Source organism: Podarcis bocagei (genome assembly GCF_964188305.1).
Source record: "Podarcis bocagei genome assembly, chromosome: 1".
Taxonomy (NCBI): Eukaryota; Metazoa; Chordata; class Lepidosauria; order Squamata; family Lacertidae; genus Podarcis; species Podarcis bocagei.
The window spans coordinates 121,439,380-121,466,352 of record NC_138125.1 but is presented as its reverse complement, the minus strand read 5'-3'; the positions used below and the strand labels follow the sequence as shown (position 1 = coordinate 121,466,352).

Below are 26,973 nucleotides of genomic sequence, written 5' to 3'. Positions count from 1 at the left end.
GTCAATGCCACCTTCCCTTTCTATTTTGGAGGGTCCCCAAATCCTCCAGAGTAGCTTTTCTGGGGTCAACAGAACAAAGAACGAGTCTGAAAATTGCCTCTCCTTCCTCCAGGAGAAGCATCCTGTAAGCTGAATTCTTCTCATGGAAAATCTGAATCCAGCTCAATACATACTCCCATTTATCCTCAGTGAAAACAAAATTACTTGTTGTGGGGATATTTGGCTCTGAAAAATGCAGATCTGGATAAAAACCAATGTAGAGACATTAAAACTTGTACACCTTTATTGGATGTTGCACAAGCATAATTAATTGATAGGCACATGTTTTAGGTTGCATGCTGCTGCTTCTCATTTACCATTCCAGTTGCACTAAATTTGTATCACAAAATGTTGTAAACAAACTTCCCTTTTAAGGTGAGGCTTTTAAAAATATAATGTTAAGAACTTATAAATCGAGGTTTAGCTGAAGAGAACAAACTGTTTTCAGTAAATAATTACAAGTTTAAAACACTGTGTTTTGGAGAAGAGCTTGTTTTATGACTCCTCACCCCCGCTCCAATAATAATTGGTATTATAAGATATAACAACCCCAAATTCATTGTGTAAATTTTAATAACATATTTCAGTTTCTGAATAACAGTTTTTTAGCTAAGTATTAAACTGTAGAATCCTTATTATCCCAGCATTTTGTATAAAGTATACTTGCTACATAACCCCAAAATGCATTAAATGCTAAAAACTGCATGAGTCTCCAGCATGATATGTTAACATTGTCTTTTCCCCTTTTTTTCTATTATTCATTTTCATCCATTTTATTTTATTTTTTGTTTACCATCACTTTTTTAATGCTTCCATGTTAAATTAATTTGGAAACATCCTAAGCTGTGCAACCTCTACGACTAGTAACAGCGGATACCTGTCTGTTTCACTATTTAGTCCCTCCTCCTATGTCTCCATCTTCGAAATCTGTGAGCACACCAAGTGAGGCTGGAAGCCAAGATTCTGGTGATGGTGCTGTTGGTTCTAGGTATGTTTTCTTAAAAGATTTCCGGATTAAATATGTTGGGGTCTCAAAAATGCAGTACAGTATTAAAATTGACAAGTGTTAACGTTACTGAAAAAATAATTTTCTGCTTTAAAGGTATGGCACAATCTCTCCAAACATGTCATAGGACCCAGCAGAACCCTCTCCTCAGAATGAGAGGCTGGTGTGATTTCCTATTTCCCCATCTAGCCTTCTCTTTCTAGTCCAGGTCTCTACCCAAGAACGTACTTTAAAGTTTACCAAAACTCTTGGATGAAATCTTTGGTTACAGAGGAAGGGTTAGATGAGGAAGTGGGCAGTGTGCCAGCATCTGGTTCTAAGTAATGAGCAATTTCCATATACTAAGGAGGGAGGGATTGTACCATATTTTTAATTCTAAAATACTTTAATAAATCACATAGTTCACTTAGCCAGTGTTTATCCAATGCTGCACCCTAGTTCATTGTTTCTTGCTTCTTGTTTTTAAATTCAACTTATTACTCTGTATGCTCAAATATATCTCTCAGGAATGTTCTGATAGTTATTCATTTTACCCTGGGATTGCTATATCATCACTGGTGGGGGGTGCACACACGTACAAACATGCTTATGCGCTGAGCATTGGTATTTTGAGCAGATGTCAAGATCATCAGTGCCATGAGTCAGGCTAAACTGGCCTACATTAGGGTGTAAATTATCTCCCTGAAGAGCCCAGTCTCTTCCTAAAAATCGGTATTGTGAGAATTTACGATTGGCTTTCTTGGCTGCATCCATGTACATGGAACATACAGTCTTAAGTAGAAATGGAAGTATCATTTCACTACTAGATATTTCCTCCTGGTGGGTCACCAGTAAGAGAAACTGTGTCATTATGTATTAATTCATATAGTCATAGATAGCCTTAGTTTACCATCAACATGTGGTTGGGTACAGTCATGTGCAGATGGAAATCACTTGTAGTGTAGTAGTTCAGTTGTGACTGTGGGCTTCGCTTCTGCCATTTAAGACACTTTCTTTGTTTTGAAAAAAAGAAAAATGATGGTATATCTGACCTGAGCCCGCAAAATAGGGTAGAGTTCCACTTTCTATTGGAAAATAAGGAAGTGTATCTTTAGGTTAAGCACCTAGGGGACAGAACGTATACTTTGTAAATTCCACAATCATCTGGCAATGAGGGAGCCACAGTAGCACCAGTCCTTCATGTGCCAGAAGGATTGCATGAGAATTTCTGGATCATACAGGAGAAGCCCATCTGGTGGCTTCTCCTACGTAGTTTGGGGATTCTCATATTACATTTGGTGGGGCATAAAATAGCAGCTGTGCTTCTGTGACTTCCCTGCCATGAGAATTCTATGAATACCAAGTCTTCCATCATGGGATTCACCCAATAAATGGTGTTGATTAAGGGTTCTAGCCAACTGTGTCTATGGATGGGTGGAACACAGTTTCATTCACACAGTGTGAATAACACTTTCTCTCCTCACCCCTGGAGCCCCCTGCACTGCTCTGGAGAGTTGAGGGACCCTTCAGAGCAGATCGGGGGGGGGGGGTCAGGGGTCAGGAGAGGAAGGGGATGTTCTGTTCTGTGAGTTATATCCAGTGGTAGCGCAAGTGGAAGAAATCTTGTACCTATACCTATATGTATGTATGTGTTGGTTGGACCAAAGCCTGATCCTAGGGGGTTAAGAGTTATCTCCAGATGTATGTTCTTCCATGCAAAGCTGCCTGAGTCCTAAGATTGCCTTCAGATGCCCTGTTCTCTATCCTTCCAGCAGCAGTACAGGGCCTTTTTGGCTATGGTACCAAAACTAGAATTTCTTCCCTGGGAAAACCATTAGGTTCCCTTTTGTCTGCTCTAGGCAAGTTTTGAAGATCTATTCAGGTGAATTTTTAATGCTACCGCTCTGCTATTTTGTCAACTTGTTATTCTTTTGTTGCACTTCTACATTATTAATATTTTGTTGGATTGCTGGTGATTTTATTTTTGTGTGCTGCTTTGGTGCATCCTGTTGTAGAAAAGAGGGGTATGAATTAAATTTAATAAATAATTGGAGTAATGAATTTATAGTGAACAGTAGACCAGTTATTTTAATGCAAAATCTATCTGAAATGATTTTCGAGTTTCATGAAAGCAACTTAATTACTTATCAAAAGACAAACCTCTTTATTCAGAATTTTGAATGTGGTTAGTCATTAGAACGTCTGATATGTGTGTTTATTTATATTTGCTTTGCTTTTCTAGCATTCTAGCATTTTCTAGCATTCTAGTAGGCCACAAGACTAAAATGTATACAATTTTATTTATGTAGGTTAAAGTATGTTGCTCTATATACTATATAGTTGCAACTTGAAATATTTCCTAAATGGTTGTTGTCTTAAACCTACTTACAAGAAAGTAAATCTCAAATTCAGCAGACTTACTTCTGAGTAAACATAGTTAGTACTGCACTGCTTAACTTGCTGAATGCTGCAACATTGACTGTCTTGAGTTGGCTTTAAATTAAATGACATAAGCCCAAGGCAGTGCTTAACCCATAATTACAGCAATGTCACATCTTGGAAACACTAGCAGCAGTATATCCCAGTGGAAAAGCGCTTTTTCCTGCACCCAAAGGTTTATGTGTTGACTCATTTCCTTTACCAATATGACAATTTCCTGAACATATTTAATGCTTCGGGCAAGATCACAGTATGTTAACAAACTGGATCTCGGGTGACACCACTAAATCTATGTAGCTGTATAGTGTTAATAAACTCTTAAGTTAAGTCAAAGCTTATCCTTGACTGAATGCATCTCTAAATACAGGGGATGTCACCTATTTAAAGAAGTGTTATGCGATTCATTGTATAACTTTTAAATTTGCATACATTTGCATGTGTATAAAAGATCTGAGGGTAAAGAGCCCTGCTCTTTGTTAGGACCTGATGCAACACATGCACATCTATCTAAGAAAAGCCATTTCTTCCGTGTGGGAAATAAGGGGGCGTGTCTTCGAAGGAAATACCTGCCTTCCACAGGTGTTGCATTAAAATCTTATATTGAAATTAAAAACAATTACACTTTTTAAAACCTCAGTTTTAGCCGAGTAGAAAGGTTTTAATCAATCTTACTGAATGATCAACTGAATGCTGTCGCTCTACTAATTGTTCTGAACTGTATGTTTCTATTTTAATTGGTATGATGCATGTATTATTGTAGTAGCGCTGAATGTCCACTCAATTTCCACTAACTGATATTTCTGGCACTTTTAAAATATCTGAAGCCATGATATTATTGTAGCTTCCAATAGCTTTTAACATTTAATAGAATGTATTTGCTTCACTAATCTCTGGCCTTTTTTGCAAATGCTGCATGGTTGTTCTTCAACCTGTGTTGTCAGGACGCTGCATTGGGATACTGATCCATCAGTTCTACAGCTTCACTCTGATTCCGATCTGGGGTATAGCAGAGATTTTTTTTTATCTTCCATCTTTGTTGTAATGATTGTCTTTTATATAAGCCAAATTATTTCACGTCTTAAAATATAATATGTAAAACAATTTTAGCTATGCGTTTAAGGTTGCATCCAGATCATTAAGTGAAAGTGATGTATGATGTGCAGTTTATTGATCATCAGCTTCCACAAACAGTATGTTAAACCAGAAAAAGGTTTTGTGTTTGGGGAGAGCTGTTCGTTATATGACTGAACAAATTTGATCTGGCGCATGTACATTTCTGGATTGCAACCTCTGAATTTATATTCAGCATCTTAATGCAACTAATTTTCTAAAGACTTTTAATTTACTAATATACTAAATATTCTCGTAATTTTTTTTAAAAATGACTTTATGACATCCATGTCAAGTCGTTAGTCATGAATGCCTTGTCTAAGTCTACATACCTTTGATAAAGCAATAATACTGGTCTTACAGGATTATTGAGATAATGTATGTGGCTTGCTTTGGGCACTTTGGGGGGGAAATATGTTGTATTTTTATAAAACAGGGAAGAGGGCCAGTAATTTTGGGGGTTTGCCTTACTCATTGAGTGAAAACATAGGCATTAATGTATATATATCTAGATCAGGGGTGGCTAGCCCATAGGCTGGATCAAGTGCTCCAAAATTTTAGGCAGTGAAAGTAAGTTTTAAAGTAGACTCAGTGCTGGGCCTTGGATAGAGAGCTCCTTGAGGAGGGATGCAAATTGTTTTCTCCCCACAATCAGATTGGTCATTTGATGACCTGGGAAGGAGCAGTAACCTTCCTCAACTAGTCTGCACAGATCAGATGAGAAGGAGGGACTGTGTGCTGGTTTGCATGTGAGAGGTGCTTGCAAGTGTGGGGTGACTGCACTCTCTTGGCCATACACACCACTGGCATGCAGCCCCTGGAAGGTTGGTCAAGGGTGAGAATATGACCCTTAGCCAAAAAATGTTAGCCACTCCTGATCTCGGTCAAATAGTTCCCTGGGAATTTTGCCAATTGGTGATTGCTGAGGTATTGCAACATATTGTTTTCTTAACTGCACTATATTATTTCAAGATGGTAACTCAGTTTTCTGCAAGTTAAATTGCAGTTGTGTTGCATTGGCACAGAATTCACATTTTACATTGGCTTGGTCCAGAGACATGCTGTTCAAATGAAGTGGGCAGAATGTGGCTTTCCCATCCCTAAAAAACTTCTCATGGGGGCTGGAGTACACTACTGAATGGAGTGGACTGCAGCACGGGAATCTGAGGAGGTTCCTACTGTTGTTTATGGAGGAAATTTGTTTAAAACTCAGTGCATACCAGTTATATGGGCTAGCGTTTCTGCCATCTGAAAAAGCAGCATAACAAACAAATCCGTTTCTTGACATTTTATTTACTTTCCTTTGTTTCCCCTTCTGTGCTGGCTTTTGATTTTAAAATAAAAAGATGTATAATTCAGCAATAGTTAAATTTAATACTTGTTATATAGAGATGATGGATTGTCTGACTTTCCACAAATTTGTTCTTTGTAAGTTGCATGAATTGTGGTTGCATTATAACTTTCTCCATCATTTTTTTTAGACGTGGACCTATTAAACTTGCAATGTCCAAAATTACACAAGTTGACTTTCCTCCTCGAGAAATGGTCACATACACAAAGGAGACCCAAACACCAGTTATGACTCAGCCAAAAGAAGGTGAATATGATTTACTCTTCTTATTCCTTCGTTTTAAAAATCCCGCATGAAGAGGGTGAGATGGGTCATGCCACAGGGAAAAATTCCAAAACTTATTTTGTGAAAATACAGGAACAGAAATGTTTGCAGGACAAGAAATTACTATTTTTGCATGTGACTTTGGGGTTTGATAGAATACTGGCTTATGTTCCTTAACTCTACAAGTTGCATCCAGATTTGGGACTTTTTTTGGCTCCATGGACTAAATCCTAATCAAGATTTATTCTCATGGGCCAGAATTGACAGGTGTGCAGGGCTGCTCACTTGTCAATCACCTGGTGTCACAATGTTGTTGGGTGATCAAGCCATTTGAAGTTCTGAAGTTAGGACTGTGAAAACCTGATCCAAAGAGCTGAAGGAGGAGAATCTTTCAAGAACAGTGTGAGGGGCTGCAATAGGAAAGAGCACTTGGTGAAAATCACTGATCCACCATCTTGCTCCAGCAAGGAGTCTCCACTGGATCCTGGTTTTCTATGAGCAGAATGAGCCCTTCCAATTGTGGAGGACACATCTGGATCCGACCCTACTTATTTTAACGACGTTCTCTTTTATCAAATTAAAATATATCCTTCAAAGATGAATAATACTTTCTGTTTCTTTTACATAAGGTGGAAACAGTGGAACTAATTATGATAACGAATGCAAAGAAGGCATTTACACGTAACAGTGAGAGCCAGGCACTGTGACTTTTCTGAAGCTCTTGTTACAGTGCAGTGTTCGAAACTCCCATTGTTCTAGGCGCATTTTGTGACAGGGAATTTCATTAGCGCAAGCAGTTTCTGAGCTGTGGGTGCAGTACTGTGTCTAAGATTTCAGATTAAAGGGAGGACCTTTTTCTGCCTCACTTTTTCCAGCTACTCTCTGGAGAAGATACCCTTTTAATAATATTGGGGGGGTGGGCATGGGAAGGACTAGACCATGTGAAAAATGAACATAATATTTTCGCTGCAGTTCATTCCTTTTCAGCTTTGTATTCTTATTATAAAAAAGCACACCTAAACGTTACGCCCATAACCTAGTTTAAGGTGCCATTTAGCTCCTAGCTTTCATATCTCAGTTTCTAATGCTGTTACAGTGCCTCTGAGAGCCTAATGGGCAAGCCATATGCTAAATTGAACAGTGCCTTTCTTCTTTGGCAATGGGAAATGCTGCAGCAAAACCTAGAAGGTATAAAAACTCTTGAAGTTCATATGGTCCTTGCCTGTGCATGCACATGACTTTGGCTCAAGCCTTATATGGCTGTGACAACACGAGGAACGGAGGAACAGACAAAAATGTATTTGCTAGTCTGTTTGGCTATATAATTCAAGGAATAAAAGTTTCTGCTGTATATCCACAGTCTTTGATGCCCTGTCTTTTAGTTCAAAGAATTTACAAAGTGAGTTTTAATGAAAGGAAACATACTTAGGATTTCAGCTTTAAAAGAAGACAAACTAGCTCAAACTGCATCTGTAGAAAATGTTGATTAATGAAGACACTTATATAGTTTTTACTTCATTTGGTTCTGTTGCTAGAGTTTTCATTTAGAGGTATAAGGTCATGTGCTTTCTCCATCATTGAGACATCTGCTTAATTGGGTGCAGTTTAATTCCATGATTTTCTTCTGCTTGTCTCATGTGAGCAGATCTGACTTGAGTATATGAATACCAAGAGTGATGGTTCGTTTTCTTTTTCATGAAGTTGAGTTTGGCTGAACTAGTTTTCAGTCAGAATTACAAATGAAATTGAACCTTGGCCATGCTGTAATTTCATGCAAAAACAAACAAATTGTGCAAATGTCCACCCTTAGAGGTTACAGATAGGACATGGTACTCTCTCTCTCTTTATCTTCCATAGAAAACCTAGGAAGCAGCATCGGTGCATTAAGATGCACATCGTGCCCAGTGTGTGGGGAACTTGTAGAATTGGGTACAGAAGTAAAGATCCATCTCTTTCTGGAATCTGAAAATGATTAGAAAAGTCATGGAGGATAGGTTCATTAGTGATCATCTCATGCTCAGTGTTCGTATGTCTGTGACTGTTGGATGCCAGAAATGAACAACTGGAGAGAAATCACTCCATAATTGCTCTATTCTATACACATCCTCAAGCATCCATTTCTAGACACCGTTGGAGACAGAATGTTGGGCAGATGGGCTATTGGTCTAGCCCAGTATGACAATACTTATGTTCTTAACCACAGCCTGTCCATCTAATTCTTCTTAGAGTGCTCCCACAGTAAAATAACATTTCTGGATAGAATACTGTGTGTTAACCGAAACTTGCGTATCTTCTTCCAGCTATGTGCTTTTGAAATAGGATTCAATAATCCCAGAATATGAGCAAACAATTCCAAAGCAATGAGAGAATAAAAGGTGGCGCAGATACTTGTTTCTCTTAATTGCCGGTGCCAAGTTCTGTTGTAGAACAGTGTCAAGTGAGCTCAAGATACAGTATAGTATAACGTTGATCTCCCAATCCATCTTTCTGCTGTTTGCTTTGAACTGAAAAGTACATAAGGGATACATGTCCAGGTTACGACAGTCACTAGAGATTTGGGTGTTGATGTTTATCTTTGGGGAATACAGAGTGACTTCAGATGGCCTGCCAGTTATTCACTTATATCAGTAAGAGTCAGATACTGTTGAATGAAAACCTGTAGTTGTTTCCTTACAGTGTTACTGATGGGTGTCACTGTCAGTACTTTGATGTTCAGAACTTCTAAAATAATGAGAGAAGAAAGAAAATAAGACAAATTGTGCTGCTCTTTACATCCATATTAAGCAATACAGTTCAGATTCAACAACTTTTCTCACCATCACTGAGACAGAGAATGTTTTTCTGTTAAGGGCTTTTTAATCTGGTAGCAGGGACAAGAGCCAGAAATGGATAGAGTTTGTTTCATTGCAGGATTCCATAATGCGCTCTCTGTCTCTGTATCACTGTCTGGAAGGCTGCAGGTTCCCCATTGCTATTTCTGTTTTAAAAAATAAAATCATGTTTTGATATTGTCAAACTTTGTATGTCTTAGCTATAAGAATTCAATATGTGGGTTCCCAGATGCTTGTGTAATAAAAATAATATCTGAACAGCACAACACTTCCCAAGTGGAACTGTTTTTAAGAGATATTTTTGACTTCGTACCTGCCTAAAATATAAAATGAAATACAGATGGCAAATGTGATCTGAAGACACCTTCAGCTTAACAAAAGCCACCCATTTCACAGATGATTTAACTTTGATTAACCTACTCTGCAGCAACAGATTACACAGGCAACTGGAACTTCACTCTTGAGTGTTATTGCTGGGTGCTGTCTAATTTACAGCCCTGCTTTTCTTTCCATCTCGCCAAAATACATCACAATTTTGATGTTAACGCAAAGTAATAATTCACTGGTTCATTAAACTTGAATTTACCATTCATTGACAAGGGATTTGGCATTTTAAGAAGTAACTACTACTTTTACACATATTTAATGCTTGCCTTATAACCTTAGATCCTCTGTCAAGGGAAAAACACAGTATTAACCACTTAGCATAGTGTAATGAATATTCATCAATAAAATGATTTGACAATGATTTGATTTCTCATTGTTATGTTCTTATGTGGCTATTAAAAGTTTTTAGTGAAAGGTTTAAAAGAATGTGAAATAATCCTAGATAGGGAATAATAAATAGGCTAAAATAACAAAAGAAGTGAGGCTGGAAATAGGAACTCAAGAATTCGACTTGAACAAAATCCAGAATGAGTACAGCTACCCTTGTCATCTAGTAGATGAAGAATGGTCTACTCTATTTAGTGCAGTCATACTTTAATTCATACACTGACCTAGTTTGCATGTCACATTAAGCCATAGTTTAAAATGACCGATAATTCATATAAATGAGCAACATCCTAGTTCACCCTTTCTCCTCAAACTAACCCTACTGTTCGTGGTTTGCTTGGAAGAAGAATGAGCCCAGGTTCAGATAACATGACATTCTAGACTCTGGTGCATTAAGAGCTTCTGAGCAGCCTGCACTAGCTAGCCTGTGGCCCTTCAGATGTTGTGGACTAAAACTCCTTATTGGCTCCAGACAGCTTAACTAATGGTCAGGTATTGTGGAGTTGTAGCCCAGCAGCATGTGGGGCAGCACCCAGGATAGCCACCCCTTTTAAATGATTGTTTACCGCTGGCATCTTGTATGCCACCTTCCGGCAACTCCTGCAGCCAAGCTGGTGCCAACATACTGCTCTGCTTTCCTTTGGACCACATCAGTGATGCCGAGAGGTCTTGTTTTCTGGGCAGGACCTCAATGTACGCTGTCCAGGCTTGCACCCCAGAGAGGTGACTACGGTGCTGCTAACACAGCAAAAATAACGCAGGATGCAGCACATACAAGTTACTGGTCTCTGCAGCCACAGCAGGCGCTGTGATTCTCCAGCAGTTTGACTTCACCTCCAGAAGCGCACTCCATTGTCTCTTGAGATAGACCGATGCCAACCAGAAAAGAATGTGGAATAGCCAACATGGTAACATCCAGGTATTTTGGACTCCAATTCCCATGGTGCCTGACTCTTTGTCATGCTGGCAAGTGCTAATGGGAGTTATAGTCCACAACTTCTGGAGGGCACTTTAGCTACCCCTTGCTTAATGTGTCAGGCAAACTGGGCTATCATACTGTACTACTATATTTGCAGCAGCTAATACATTGGATGTTAAAGAGAGGTGGCAAGCCTTGGTCATTACGAGATTGCCTTCCCAGATAATATGCTTTTGGGGGAATGTATGTTAGTGAGAAGAAATAGTTTGGTTGTACAGCTTTGGGTCTGTTGGCATAACCTGTTCACAATATGGTGGTTTTATTTTTGCCATCAGTGTGTTCACTGCTTTATGGAGTAACAAACAGAAAAGCAGTTCTTATACCCGAGGTGCCTACAATCTAAAATTCAACAAGAGGGGAGGAGATGTAAGAATGAATGAGGGTGGGAGGACATGTGCTCATGTACACGTATTTAAGCTTAGTTTTAGCAGGAATTTAAAGCTAAAGGTTGATCAAAAACCTTCACCAAAGGTTTTTTGAGGCAAAGGTTGAAGGAAGGGGGATGTGTGCTGTTACACAGATGTTATAGACAGAAAGAGTACCAAGAGAGAAGGCAAGCTTGTTTAATGGACCAGTGACATTTGGATGACCATGCATGGCAGAGATGGAGAAGCAAAGGCAGTAGGCACGGGTGTTTTGTAAGATGCGGGCAGATCAACAGAATACTATGGATTGCCTGTTTTTTGTTTAAAAACATTGTTTATTACTACTTTCTAAAACATTTATTAGCCACTCTTCAGTCTTCTGAAGCTCAACATCAAAAAAAACGAAGATCATGGCCACTGGGCCCATCACCTCCTGGCAAATAGAAGGGGAAGAAATGGAGGCAGTGAGAGATTTTACTTTCTTGGGCTCCATGATCACTGCAGATGGTGACAGCAGTCGTGAAATTAAAAGACGCCTGCTCCTTGGGAGAAAGGCGATGGCAAACCTAGACAGCATCTTAAAAAGCAGAGACATCATCACCCTGCCAACAAAGGTCCATATAGTTAAAGCCATGGTTTTCCCAGTAGTGATGTATGGAAGTGAGAGCTGGACCATCAAGAAGGCTGATCACTGAAGAATTGATGCTTTTGAATTATGGTGCTGGAGGAGACTCTTGAGAGTCCCATGGACTGCAAGAAGATCAAACCTCTCCATTCTGAAGGAAATCAGCCCTGAGTGCTCACTGGAAGGACAGATCCTGAAGCTGAGGCTCCAATACTTTGGCCACCTCATGAGAAGAGAAGACTCCCTGGAAAAGACCCTGATGTTGGGAAAGATGGAGGGCAGAAGGAGAAGGGGACGACAGAGGACGAGATGGTTGGACAGTGTTCTCGAAGCTACAAGCATGAGTCTGACCAAACTGCAGGAGGCAGTGGAAGACAGGAGTGCCTGGCGTGCTCTGGTCCAGGGGGTCACAAAGAGTCGGACACGACTAAACGACTAAAACAACAACAACAACTTCAGTCTTAGCTTGCAAAGTGGAATACAGCATTGGACATAAAATGCAGTAAATATAAGAAAATAACAATCACAAGTTGTAGGAGTTAAAAGTCCAGTGGAAAAGAAGGGCAGACAACATAAAATTCTTTGGCAAATAACTTTTCAGCAGGTGCAGAAAGGGTTGTAAAGACAGCGCCCGAGCCTGCCTTGGAAAGGTTCCCCAGTTGAAAAGGCCTCCTCTCCCATTGCTACCTACCTAACTTCAGATATCAGAGGGATATGGAGCAGGTTCATGCAAGAGCAGGTGATCCTTGAAGTATGCTGTCAGACTCATTTTGCCATCAGCCCAAATGGAAAATAATAGTGACCCAACTCACAGGAGTCAGAGAATTACAGGATATGTGTGGCTGTTTTATCATTGCTTGCATTTTGCCCTTTACTATTTGTTGGCGGGCCTGTTTGCTTTGAAAGTTAGTAATTTGTGTTGGATGCGGAAGATGGCAGGAAGCTGATGTGGGAATTTGAGGAGGTAATGGAAGAGGTGAATTACTTTGGCAGTAGACTCCTGGATAGAGTTGAGACAGCTGAAGCGCAATAATGGAAAGCCAGAGAGGACAGGGTTGCAGTAGTCAAGGCAAGAGAAACCTGGGGTGTGAACTAGACTTTTCATCAAAGGGGAATTTTTTTTGATGGAATCATAGAACTGTAGAGCTGGAAGGGACCACAAGGGTCATCTAGTCCAGTCCCTTCAGTGGAGGAATATTTTGCCCAACGTGGGTCTCCCAACCCTGAGATTAAGAAGTTCCTGCTCCACCAACTGAGCTATGCTTAGGTGTATCAGGTATGAGGGACCTGTTGTTAGACTCTAAGTTCTATGATTTGGCTAATGGCAGGGGTGATGGGAGTTGTAGTCCAGCACATCTGGAGGACCACAGGTTCTCCATCCTTGGTCTGCATTTCGCAGTGCTGTACAGGAGAAGACAACTCAATTTGGCAATTTAACTGATTATAGGGAGCAAAGGAGAGGCAGTGGGGAGTTTAAAATGTGGTCCCCATTGTACCACACACAAGGATATATTTCACCGTGTTGAAAAATGGACAGAGGGGTCATCTCTGACATCATGTTGAGTTTCAGAGGCACTTGGAAAACAGCCGGTACTGCTTCCAAGTGCCTGAGGCTTAGTACAACGCCAGGGAGAGTTTTATCCCCAAGTTGGGGAGGGCATTCATGGCAACCAGAAATTCGTTACTAGATGCTAAAGTCAGCTAAAACTTGTAGACCAGCAGAAGGAATAATTGAAATCAATCCTTTTACGCTGCAATGGTGGAATTACGGAATGAGTTGTATGTAGATAGCAGATTGAAGTGAAGTAATATTTCTGTTTCTATTTTGTTTCATATGAGTGTTAATAAAAACTAGGTTAAGGGAAAACTGTCTTCTGGCTACACTGTGGTTGGTTTGATTCCACTGCCAGTATGCTATTAAGTAATCTAATGTGACCATAATAGGGTGAAAGTTCCCTGTCATCTATATGGTGGCACATACGTACATCTAAAAATACGGTGTCTTAACTGGAGATGAGAAACTGCTCCAGTGCATCTAATGTATATTTAAGTAATTGCTGTTATAACATATCTAGCGTTGGAATGCAGCAATAGTAATTCCTGGAGACTGACAGCAAATGTGGAGTATTACGTGAGAATGAGTTTGGATCTTGTTTGCATAATATGTGCCATCTACGCTGAAAATGTGAAAAGGGAGGGGCAACTGGCGACAAGATCTCTTCTCTGTAATATTTGTAAAGGATGAGGTCACTTAGGCACTAAAGGGCTGACCATTTGCATTTAACAAGGATTTGACTTCTGTCACTGAAAATGGTACTTAGAATCAGAGTGCTATGACAAAGCTGGGAGGCTGGAGTTTAATTTTAGTTTTATGGCATTAAATCTTGAAACAACTTAGAAAAGGGTGAGGGGAATGCATGCGTTGTAGTCTCAGTGGCATTGTTTGCCGCAGCAAGTCTGCATGCAAAGGAAAAAATCCATGCTTAATTCAACCAAATTATTTAATCCAATCATTGTCTTGTAATTTGCTATTTGCAGTGCTTCATCTATTAAATGAAAATTAAGCATTTATCAATTTTCCCTACACCAGTTCTTGGGGAGAAATCTTGTTTGAGGCACACGGCATAGAATCGCTCAGTTATCCAGTTTTCTGATTAATAGTCCATTGTATGTACAAATTCATCTTAAAAGGAGCAGTGTCTTTCTGTTTCTCTGTGTGATTATTTTGCCCAGAAAAGCTTTCATTTTTTTTAAGTAGCACAAAAGCTGTAATTGGCATGCTTTGTAAGGAAATGTCAATGTGCAAGAGAGTGGAGATCACTAAGAATTCTTTTACGCGTTCTTTCCCCTTTGCACCACCGCCTCCTCAGCAGGGTCACTGAGATCACTAGCTTTTCTTGAAATGGCCATTTTCACTGGCAGGTGCATTATACCCTGTATTTTCAGATTGTTTTTCCATTCTGAATGTTTGGCAGGTTGATTGCTCTGGCTGCATTGACGGAGAAAGGGCTGACAAATGCGGTTGGGCTGGCTGAAAAGACAGTGATTACTGTTTTCCTTTGTGGCTGATTGAGGCCCTTGAAAGGAAAGATTTTAACCTTCACCATTTGGTTCAGAAGTATGAGCATATATTGAAATCATTCATGCCATTTATCCTAGGTCTGTAAACTTGTCAGAACGTAAAAATCGCTCAATTTCATATAATGTGGGATTGGCATACGTCATTATCATTTTGATTAAGTTGGAGTTTGTATTATTGTGTGTTATATAGTGTCATTTAAAGCATTTGTTCCTTCAGGTATGGATATATTTTTATTGCCTAAACTATGGAGTTGGGAAGGTTTTTTTCCTCTCCTAGATCTTGCTTCAGCCTATCACTATGTGTGTGGTTTGGCAGCTGGTAGGCCCTACAAGCTGTATTATGTTTGCAGGGTAAAGGCTTGTCTGCAGACCTCCTGGAGAGCTAGTAATTGCACAGGCTTGCCATTGGAGAAAAAACATGATTGGAAGCAGTCAGGCAGAAAAATGCTGTGCCATCCCATTGCCACCTCAGAGCAGGGAGAGACAATCCCAGCAGTACCATCTGGTTGCTGCTGTCTAGTCAGCTGGCCTGGCTGCTGGGACCAGAGCTTGGCAGCTGGTTCCCATCTCTTGACCAGTCTTAGGTTTTTTTTTATCCCCCATAGGTGACTTTGAACATGGGTCACAGGGATGGCTGCAACAAACACGTCCCTGTTGAATCCTGCCTCATTACTTGTGACGAGGCGTGCTGCAGGCTCCTGCTGCCTTTCTCTTGCAGACAGATGACATAGTTGTTTAACCCAAAAAGAAAAGAAAAAAAGTCTTTTGAGAAACTTACCCCTGGAAACAGAGAAGGAAAAGGCAGTTGCAATGTATATGCTGTAACACTTGCAATTTTAAAAGTTGTGTTTTAGGGTGTTCTATTTCAAAGGTGAAAACCTAGTAATGCAAAAAAGAAAGAAAGTAAAAAGCAGCCTTCTCACTATTCCAGAACATCAGCAGCACGTTATTTGTTGCAATTAAGGAACAACACATTTTGCTTTTTAAATTCTCATTGGCAAACATGATAAGGATAATGAGGCTTGCATTTGGAATGACAGAAAATAAAATGTAATCTGTCTGTGCTATTATCTTTAGGAAAATTTGCTTCTCCGACTAGCATCCTGAAAACTAATGTAAGCCATCTTTCCTGTATGAAAAAACCATTAGACACTGATGGTTCCATATCACAAGGAAGCAGCGACTCTGTGGGCTATTTAAGACACTTGATTTCTTTATTCAGCAGCATTAATATGTCAGCACATTACATAAAACTGTGGTTGCATATGCTGTCTTGAATGACAAATGCTGGGTAGAGGTTAGGAATTCAAAATTGAAATCTCTGAATAGTTTCTTGGAGGTTTTACTGTAGATTGCACAGGCTTACGTTTTGTGAATTTGTTGTGAAAATTGTGGTATGTCCAGCTTACTGTCATCTCCTTTAATAAGTGCAATTCCCGAATTAAACTATTGCATTCTAGCAAAAAAGCTGCTTTAGGCAGAATATATAATATATACACAAAACTGTTTTGCCTGACATAGCATTGCACAGTGGTCAGAATGTTGACAACCTTGCTCTTTTCAGATGAAGAAGATGAAGATGATGCAGTGGTACAAAAACCACCAGTTGAGCCTGAAGAAGAAAAAACATTGAAAAAAGAGGAGGAGGAGGAAGGTACAAATGTATCATAACACATTTAAACTATTGCTCAACTTAGTGTCTCCCTTTAATAGGTGCTGAATTATAAAGAAGGTTTATATAATAATATAAATACAGTGTGTGAAGATTTTTTTTAATGTACAGAACTTAAATAATTGTTTTTAAAATCTCAACATACACTCTTATTTTAAAGATTAGAATGATTTTATTTGTAGTCTGACATCTAAAAATAAAGCTCTAAATCTGTTTCCCCCAGTTGCCCCTCATGAACTGACAGAAGAGGAAAAGCAACAAATTTTGCATTCTGAAGAATTTTTGAGCTTCTTCGACCAGTCAACAAGAATTGTGGAAAGAGCTCTTTCTGAGCAAATTAACATTTTCTTTGACTACAGTGGGCGAGACCTGGAAGAGAAAGAAGGGTAATATGGGAATCTTACAAATGTGTTGCTAAGTTTGTTTTAATCTTACTGAAAGTGATCCTAATTGTGCCCTCTTCAATTGTTCATGCAGAGAAATTCAGGCAGGTGCTAAACTGTCCCTAAACAGACAATTTTTTGATGAGCGTTGGTCAAAGCATCGTGTTGTTAGTTGTTTGGACTGGTCATCTCAGGTAACAATTACACTTCATTAAAAACCATTCTTCTAGAAACCCTTTAGCAGACGCTATTCTCATTTACCTGCAGTTGCAGTGTCATCATATTTAATGCAAAGTTGCTTAATTCATTGCGCAAAAAGAAAGAGAAGAAAGAATAATAATGTGCAGAAGGCATCACAAAGGAATAACATAGAAGTGTGTGAGTTGCAAAACTGAGCAGTCTGCATATATCAAAATAGAAGACAACTCTTCTGTGTCTACTGGTTCTGAATTGTTGGTTTAATTTTGAAATTGCTATTCTAGCTGTAGCTGTCTAATTAACAAGGTTGACCTTAGTAGCTTAATTTTAAATCATATGATAATTTAAGTTGGCTGATCTTACCTCTGTAAGCAACAATCTTCCCTTTTGTTCTCAATTACTTTTTGAATCCAGTATCCAGAGTTGCTGGTAGCCTCTTACAACAACAATGAAGATGCTCCTCATGAACCTGATGGGGTGGCCCTTGTGTGGAACATGAAATACAAAAAAACAACTCCAGAGTATGTCTTTCATTGCCAGGTATGATGTGAGTTCCTGCCTAGCCAGACTAAGAATTTTATGTTAATGAATGTGGACATGAGCCTTCTTCTACTTGTCAGCATAATGATTTCATTGGGCAGGCATGAACTTTAAACCGCTTGTGTTTGCAAATACATGTCAACATCTGAGGAATCCATTAATCCTTTTTAAAGGTTCGTCTATAGCAAGCAGCCTTTCTAACACCATTTGGATTATTTAAGTGTGCTGCAGTTCTGTATTTCTTATTCTGATTGCATAAAAGGAAGCTTCTTTTGTGTGTCAAATGCAAGGAGATGTTTTAAGAATTGTGGTCTTAAAATGTGCGGCGAGACCCGAGACCTCTGAATAAAAATGTTCGTAGCCTGAGGATTTAAAGCAAGCTAAGTTAAAACACATGTTTTCAGGCGGAAAAACTGAGATCCAGTTTTTATAAAATGGGTTGGTGGAAAGTTAAAAATGTACTAGTCTAGTTTGCTATTGTGTTTTTCAAAATCTCACTATTCTGAAACTTCACAAACCATTGCTAAAATGTAATGCGATATTGTAACATCATTCTAAAGGTTTCAGTAACAATTGAAATATTAAAAAAGCATTTACTTTTCTTTTTTCTTTTGCCCTTACAGTCAGCTGTGATGTCGGCTACCTTTGCAAAATTTCATCCAAATTTGGTGGTTGGTGGCACATACTCAGGACAAATTGTGCTATGGGATAATCGCAGCAATAAGCGAACACCAGTTCAGAGAACTCCCCTTTCAGCTGCTGCTCACACGGTAGGGAGTGGAATATCACCCCCCCCCATTACTTCCTTATTCTCAAATTAACCCATTAATGTAGGATCAGTAGTGATAATCTGTTACTATGTTTTGAAGGCTGCAAACAATAGGCATTCGGTTTTTGCAGCATTCTATGTTAAAAAATATTCTACGTAAGGCTCTTATATTAGAAACCTTTTTTTTTTAAGTTAGGTCTTCACGTGCTTGTGTTTATTAAATTCTTCAGATAATCAGATACCAATTCAGCTACCCTTTATCCCCCAGAGGCAATCCACCACTTAATATTGCTCAGCCCGAAAGTATTCCCACTTATCCACGTGTCCTTTCTCCAGCTTCCAAGTGCTCTCTACATTTATCAGTATTAGACATGACGTCGTATCTGTAACTGTCCATTTGTACCCACATCCATATTCAGAGGCATATTAGTTCTACTAGGAAAACATTGAGCTATAGAAGTTACTAATTATGCTTTCAACACAGCCTGTCTGACCAAGCAGCTCACTTAGCTATGCTCTGTGCTTTGTGACCATTGATAAAGTATATAATACTTTTTAAGGACTTGTAGCAACTCCTTTCAATGCCCCCCCATCTCCTTTAGTTGCATTTTAACCAATGCTCAGTCCCTTCTTCATCACAGCTTTTGTTTGCCACTCTTCCCTCTACCCCACTGCCCCAATAAATGGCATAGTTGAGAAATAAACTCTTGACAGCACCGTTTGTGCTTTCAACTAAATTTGTAATGCTACCGAAGGGCTAGGCACCTTGCACACAAAACTCAAACCCCTGTTGGGGAGCATCTGTGGAAAACAGTGAGCTAGCTACCCAGATAATCTTGCCTATCTTCTCAACTTAAATGTCACTTTAAAAGCTAAAATTTGCACTTGCACTAAGTTGTCTGTAAATTACCCTGACGAAACATTGCTAATCTATGTCGCCCACTTCTGCTTTAGCATCCTGTGTATTGTGTGAATGTGGTGGGGACTCAGAATGCCCATAACCTTATCAGCATCTCGACTGATGGAAAAATCTGCTCGTGGAGTCTGGATATGCTTTCACAACCACAGGTAAAATAATCAAACGCTGCTTCTATGTGATCCGTGTGCAGTCTCACACCAGAGTTCTGTGCATGTGCAGAAAATAATTTTAGAACATTAGCATTTTGATGGGATTGGCTTCTCCCATTCGCAAGGTGCACGTTCAGCTCTGTTTTTACTGCACCATGACAGTGTCACCAAGGGACTTTTTCTCCTGTTAGCAATTACCTTCGTCTTGCTTGGTGAACAAAACATTTTGGTTGGCTCTGTCTATATATTTTGTAGTTTGCACTTCGTTTTAAAATTTGGTTTGCTTTTCCTCGCGTGCCTCACGACACCCCTCCAGCCTGTTTTGCGGAGTCAAATGCTTGACTTCTTAATTGCAAATGATAATTTCATGGTATCTTGCAGGTCAGTAATGAGGATCAGATCCATGCGTGCCGCACTCCTTGGATTCCTTGTAAAAGTGGGATATAAATTTATAGCATAGGTAGCCATGTGGAAAGGGCACAATTTATATAATTCGCATGTTAAGCCAAGGATGGCTGTGGGCAGGATTCCTGTGTTGCAAGGGGTTGGACTAGATGACCCTCAGGAGCCCTTCCAACTCTATGATTCTAAGTGTAGATCTTAGGTCCTCCAGGACGTTCTGAGAAAACAGGGCCATGCTGTTTTTATGCAGTTCGTGCATTTTTATTGTATCAGATGCTTTAAACGTGAGAATAAGAATGCAGCAAGATTCAAAAAAATGTTTCTTTGGAAACTAGTATCAAAAATCCTACTTGATTCTTGGCAGAAAGTTCTCAGCAAACCGGAAAGATTTGTATGTGATATTTTTCTCCCCAGGATAGCATGGAGCTAGTTCACAAGCAATCCAAGGCTGTAGCTGTCACTTGTATGTCTTTCCCTGTTGGTGATGTCAACAACTTTGTCGTTGGAAGTGAGGAAGGCTCTGTGTACACAGCATGTCGCCATGGCAGGTGAATAGAAACTGGGACCCCTGTTTTTAAAGGATGACGGCCCTTCTTATTATGTTCTGTAAGATAAAGCAGGTTTGAGGTAGTTCCCCAACAGTTATATGGGCAACTGTGTATAAAGAATGCAGGGTATTCTTTCACGTTCCAGAAAGCCTCTTATTGGCATAAATATTTCCCTTATTCTGGATAAAATGGCTTTAGAATTATGTAATGGGAGATGAAGTTTAGCCATCATTCTGGTCATTTGAATCATGGCACAACATCCCAGACCCTCACTTCTGTAGATAATTGTACAGTAGTATCACGCACCAATCTTAAATTGGGTAGCATGTCTCCTGCTGTTCAATCTGTTTTGAAATTGTCTGGCTGTATCTTATCAATTGCTTTCTTAAATGAAATTGAGGCCCCAGTCTCAGCTCAGACACACACCAGCCCTTCCTTTATAGCACTTTGGGTTAAAGCTAACCAAAATTGGTGGTTCTTCCATTTAATCAATATTGATACTATTGGGAATGCCCTGGTTTCAGACTGAAAATTGGCCCAGGAACACGTGCATATTTCTGAAAGTTTTGTGCACGGCAACGTCTTCATTTTTGTGGCCCAATATATTTACTTTCTGTGAGAGAATTAATCAGATGGCATAGCACTTCTTAAGCACTGTTTTGTATCTTGAGGTAGCATATTTCCCCAAGGTTTATTTAATACGTGATTTTAAAATTCTGAGGTATGTAGCTATATTCAGGGGCACTTCTGCAACGCCACTATGAGGAAAAATTGCAGCCTTTGGGGTTTTTTTATTTCGAGAAAAGGCAAGTCAGAGGTGACATGAAAGAAGTTTTTGAAATTTTGCAGGGCACAGAGAAAGTAGATAGACAAGTAGACAAGTAGATTAGACCATGTGGGCATTCAATGAAGCTGAATGTTGAAAGATTCGGGGCAGATAAAAGAAAGTGCTTCTTCACACAGTGCGTAGTTAAACTATAGAACTCTCTCCCGCAGAGGGCAGTTGATGGCCAGCAACTCGAATGGCTTTAAAAGAGAATTAGACATATTCATGGAGAAGGCTGTCAGTGACTACTGAGCATGATGGCTGTGCGCTGCCTTCACCATTGAAGGCAGTATCCTTCTGAAGGCCAATTGGTGGAAGCCACAGGAAGGGAGAATGCTCTTGTGCTCTTCCTGTGTTCTTATGAATATTAGTAGTGTACAGTGGAACCTCGGTTTGGTTTTCGAACGTAATCCGTTCCGGGAGACCGTTCAACTTCTGAAATGTTTGAAAACTGAAAGCGGAAGCCTTGATGCAATAGGGAAACACAAAATGGAAGCCTCGTGGCACGGTCGGCTTCCGAAAATCGTTCAAAAAGCAAAGCAGTTACTTCCAGGTTTTTGGAGTTCGAAAGCCAAAACGTTTGACTTTCGAGACGCTCGAAAACTGAGATTCCAGTGTATTGATTTTGAAGGGGCAAACATCTATTGGGTAAGCATATGTTCATTAAGTTCCTACCCTATTATTTAAAAAAATGTATCTCAAATTATTTACGATTTTGTTGTTCTTGTTCGTAAGAAAATTCATTCCTGTGTGTGTGTGTGTCTCTTGCAACAGCAAAGCTGGAATCAGCGAGATGTTTGAAGGTCACCAAGGACCTATCACAGGGATCAATTGCCATGCAGCGGTTGGACCTGTAGACTTTTCCCATCTTTTTGTCACTTCTTCTTTTGACTGGACTGTAAAGCTTTGGACTACTAAGGTATCTGAACTTGAGACGTCTAATTGTCCCAATTTATTGAGGAAACAATGTAAGCCACAGTCCCATCTGTTGGCCTATATAGGCAACCATCATGTAAACAGTAATGTGGGACCGCATTAGTTCTGTTGACAATGGTGATAGGAATATCTGTTTTCAGTATCTCTCCTGTAATACATTTAGACATAAATTCATTCATCCTTTAAAAAAAAAATACCTTGTTCATATTGGGCTGAGGTAATTCATATGAACATGGATCTTCCCACCATCTCCTACAACCTCTTGCTGAGGTCCTCCATGGCTCTGCTGAACTTTGGCATGTCATATTTCTCATCATCAAATACTGTGCATATATATATTATATATATTTTATATATATATATATATATATATATATATAATTAAGCAAAGATGAAAATGTGCAAAGCAAGAAAATACTAAATTATATTACATTGCAGTTTCAGAAGCACACAGTTCATATAATCCTATTATCAGCAGTAAGTTGCAGTTAGACCTTAACATTTGAGAATTACAATCTTTGTAACACTGATAGATGCTAGCTTCACAGAAATCTGAGGTTGCTTAGAAATGGATCCAGTCTGCTTTATGTCAAATGGTATCACCAAATAAAATAAAACTGAAGGGTTTAAAGTCCTATGTTAGACTACGTTCTTTTTACCTGACGGCAATATTTGCAGAGGTAAAACTGAGGTTGTTTTCATTTTACTTGGCCACAAGATTTATTATTTTTTGTGGGAAGAGGTTCTCTGGCGAACCTTTTCCTTGCTTTGTTCAAAATTAATCACACTGCTACATTAGTTGCCGACAATGTGGATGAGAGATGTTTATATACCATATTTTTCCACCTATAAGATGCCCCCATGTATAAGATGCCCCCTATTTTTGGGGACTCCAATTTAAGAAAATGGGGGCAGATGGCCCCCGCGTATAAGACGCCCCCAAATTTTGGACATTATTTTTTAGGGGGGACGACCTAGTCTTAGACATGGAAAAATACGGTACTTGGTCTTATTTACCTTGCTAGCTTTTGTTTCCTGAATCGTGAAATACATCAATTTGTGTGTTTTTCTTTTCCTTCAGAACAACAAGCCTCTGTACTCATTTGAAGACAACTCAGACTATGTTTACGATGTGATGTGGTCACCCACCCACCCTGCCCTCTTTGCCTGTGTGGATGGAATGGGAAGGCTTGACCTATGGAATCTCAACAACGATACTGAGGTAGGGTCAGATTATATTGGGTATTCCAAATCTGAAAATAAGTTTACCAGCCTTAAAACAAACTTGTGATTTTTTAGTAACTGCAGCCCATCTTTTGTACATACATTTTAAAGTTCTTTTGCCTTCCCATCCTATTTACAAGACTGGTTAGGAGAATCCTGCCCAGTGTATGCAGATTCCTTTCCCTTGGCCACCGCACTTGGAGTACAGTGGGCCCATATTCTGTGAGGTCAGAGACCACTGTAAATAACAAGAAAAGGAATGCACTTAAATTGATGTGCCATCTCTTATTTGCACTTGCTGGGACGTTGGCTAAGATCAGCTTCTTGCATTTATTGGACTCCCAGGTATCTTATCTCCTGAGTGAAGACAGGTTCTTTGTGCATCGCTCATCATGACACCATAAGACGGTTGAAAAACCTCTCACTACAGCTTCATGAATCTACCCACTGATTTGTTAGTGCTCTTACAACAGCATAATAATGTAGCACCAAGACTGTGTTGGGCACAGTACAAAACCCAAACATGATGCTGCCATTGAGTGCTTTAAGTACTGCTTTAATATTACTTTTGTGCGGGGAACCCACCACACTTAACTGATGTATAGGTGATGATTGGCTGTACTAAAGTAATTTTTGCCCATGTACTTCACATTCAACACACATAGACAAGGTTTTATCCAAAGGAGGAGGGACACAGTAAGTTGGAACTGTCATCTTTAAAGGCTTGGAGCTCTAATTCCTATCATTACCAACATTCCTCTTCTGAATGTTCACATCTGCATCACGTAAATTTTAAACTTTTGAAAGGTATAATGTGTTCCTTCATACAGTATTTTGTTCCTGCGGCATAAGGAACAGCCGGCACACTTCAGTGTCTGTATTGCCATCTTAATATTTGTGATGAAGGTTAAGAAAGTTTGAAAGATACTATAAGTCCAGTTGAAACATGGTATGTTTTTAAAACTGGTATAGGTGCCAACAGCAAGCATTACTGTGGAAGGTAATCCTGCCCTAAACCGCGTGCGATGGACAAATTCAGGACGTGAGATTGCTGTCGGAGATTCAGAAGGACAAATAATAATTTACGATGTGGGAGAGGTAGGTAACTTCCAAGTGCTTCCAAAGTAAAAATGATGTCTTACATTATTTTACTTAAGTCCAATAATAAAAGGCACTTATTTGGGTTGGGTGTCCATAGCTCTTTCACTGCAGATGTCAGTGTGTATTTAAGTTTATGCATACAAAGATACAGCGTTAAGATTTCAGCAATTAAAATATTTTTTATTTAAATGGATGTAGTTTTATGTAGTAAGAATTCCGGGTGTGTCTAGTTTTGTTACGGGGTGGGGGGACTTCAGCCCCTCACCCCAACGGTCTTTCGCCAGTCCCTATTGCCAGGGAGGGCTGCTCATCCATACTTCCCTTTGGGGTTAGGCAGTTGTTTGGTGGAGGGCCAGATGGCAATAATCAGTAGGCCAAAGGTTTGGACAAGCTGGTGCTCTTGTGAATCAGGGTAGCACAATGGCTTGAGTCCAAGGATGCCCTTCCACTAGCACAGGTGTGGACAACCCCTTGGACTTGCCCTGCAGGCTTTCCCATTGGGGCCCCAAGGCTATTTTGGCCATGCCACGCCCCCCCCTCTACATCTGATATCAAGTGTAGGGCAGGCAAAGACCCTGCTCAGCCAGAAGGCATTTGCAAGCACTGCCCTTTGCAAAGGGCATTAAAAGACCCAATTATCAGATGATTGATGAGTTTTGCAAAGCCCTTTTAGAGCTTCTCACAAGATCTGCCGTCAGCTGATGTTTGGGTTTTGCAGAGAGTTTTTGCAGTTGTGCATTTGCCTGCATGGTTTGATTTCAAACATGAAGGCAAAAGGCCACTTGATGCCACTGTAACAGGTGATTGGTGGGTGGCCTTGTCAAATTGGCCTGCAAGAAGTGGGGGGTGTAAAGATTTGGCCCAGTGGTCGGATCCAGTTCTCCAACCCTGATCCTAGCAGATAGTTCTTAGTGCTGCTACACAGGTTATTTCTGACCGAGCAGAAGAGTGTTGGATTAGAAGTGTGACCCCAACTCCAGAGAAATTCCTTCATTTGTACAATTTCTTAAGACCATTCTACAGCCCGCTGCGGTTAATAAGCTACAGCCTATATTTTCCTTTTTCACCATGTTGCTCACACTTTAATAGAACCCCTGTTGCATTCAGGTGCTGAGCTATGAAAAGTCTAGTGCTTGAACAAGGGAGCAGAGAATCTTCTGCTCACAATCTTTTGGATTCAAGCTGATGAGTTTAATTTTCATACGTCCACTGATGTTCCCATATAACTATTTCTCCACAGCAAATTGCGGTTCCCCGAAATGATGAGTGGACACGTTTTGGTCGAACTTTAGCAGAAATTAATGCCAACAGAGCTGATGCAGAAGAGGAGGCAGCGACCCGAATCCCTTCCTAGGTTGTTGAAGTGGGGGGTCTCGCTGTGAATTTGGGGATTGGTTATAGAGGGCTTCAGAATAGTAGCATGTGTTAAGTATGCGGCTGAACTTGAAATTTAAAATGTGGAGTAAACTGTGGAGTCGACAAGTGTATAAAGATCAGTGAAATTGATCTTGCAAAGTTGCTTTTTAATCTCTGAATCACCACCCTTAATCTGATAGATATAATTTATTATTTACCCTGACTTGGCAAGGTGTATGTTCTACTGAAACACTAACCACGTTGAATATTTAAAGTTCAACTTTCAATGGCATATAACTATTTCAGAGCAATTTAAGTTCTGTAAGTTTCTGAACAAGAGCTTTTCCAAGTCAAACTGACAGGCTATGCTGTGGACATCAATCTCTGGGGCACTGGGAAAGCGTTATGGCTATAGTACTCTTAATGGCTTAGATTTGTGCATGCATCTGTTCACAGTAACCTTTATCCTAATTATTATATAATAGGCTCCAGGCTACAGTGGTAGGTCATGTATATGACTAAAAAAATCTGTAAACCCTTTTTTGTAATGGAAACTTTCTAAAATACCTGCTAAGTACTTTGGATTTTTTTGTTTGTTACATTTCTGCAGTAGAGTAAGAATTCTTTATAAATAAACATTACATGGCCTCTTTTCTCACAAGCATCTGTTTAAAGACTTGTTTTTCAACAGTTTGCATTTTCAGAGGTTTGTGCAGGGGCAGGGGTGAGGGGCTGCAGGAAAATAATTAACTTACAAACTCCATTTCTTTTTTTAAAAAGTATCTTGTGCCTATAATAAAAATGGATTTGGGATTTATTTTGTAATTCTTCAGTTTACTTGATATTGCTCATGTAACAGTTCTTTAAACTAAAGCAAAAAGAATGTGCACATGAGGCAATTCATACTTTCAAAAGCAACTTGCCCATTTTTTCTCTAGGACTATGTAGTAGGTGCGGTATTATCTTACCATCACATAAGATCAGTGTAAAGTTCCACATTATTTGATGTATTTTTTGCACATCAGTTTCTTTCCTATGCAACAATAAGATATGCATTTTTAATTGTTTCTGAAATATCTGCCTATAGGCTTGAAGCTATTTTTTAAG

General features: G+C 39.6%; 1 protein-coding gene across 5 annotated transcripts in view; it reads left to right on the top strand.

The window, feature by feature from the left end:
- Positions 1-26,527, top strand: part of DYNC1I2 (dynein cytoplasmic 1 intermediate chain 2) — a 38,493-nt gene extending 11,966 nt beyond the window's left edge. For 2 of the 5 annotated variants that reach the window (XM_081167289.1, XM_081167293.1), the window contains exons 4-17: positions 883-1,027; positions 4,405-4,464; positions 6,055-6,170; positions 16,408-16,497; positions 16,739-16,901; positions 16,993-17,092; positions 17,511-17,636; positions 18,260-18,406; positions 19,360-19,473; positions 20,290-20,423; positions 22,024-22,168; positions 23,267-23,407; positions 24,382-24,507; positions 25,751-26,527. In XM_081167289.1, the coding sequence (XP_081023415.1) occupies positions 883-1,027; positions 4,405-4,464; positions 6,055-6,170; positions 16,408-16,497; positions 16,739-16,901; positions 16,993-17,092; positions 17,511-17,636; positions 18,260-18,406; positions 19,360-19,473; positions 20,290-20,423; positions 22,024-22,168; positions 23,267-23,407; positions 24,382-24,507; positions 25,751-25,864 (1,721 nt within the window). In that variant the 3' untranslated portion in view covers positions 25,865-26,527. The remainder of the gene's footprint in view (positions 1-882; positions 1,028-4,404; positions 4,465-6,054; positions 6,171-16,407; positions 16,498-16,738; positions 16,902-16,992; positions 17,093-17,510; positions 17,637-18,259; positions 18,407-19,359; positions 19,474-20,289; positions 20,424-22,023; positions 22,169-23,266; positions 23,408-24,381; positions 24,508-25,750) is intronic. The other 3 variants (XM_081167290.1, XM_081167291.1, XM_081167292.1) reach the window with 3 other exon arrangements.
- The last annotated feature ends 446 nt before the right edge of the window (positions 26,528-26,973 follow it).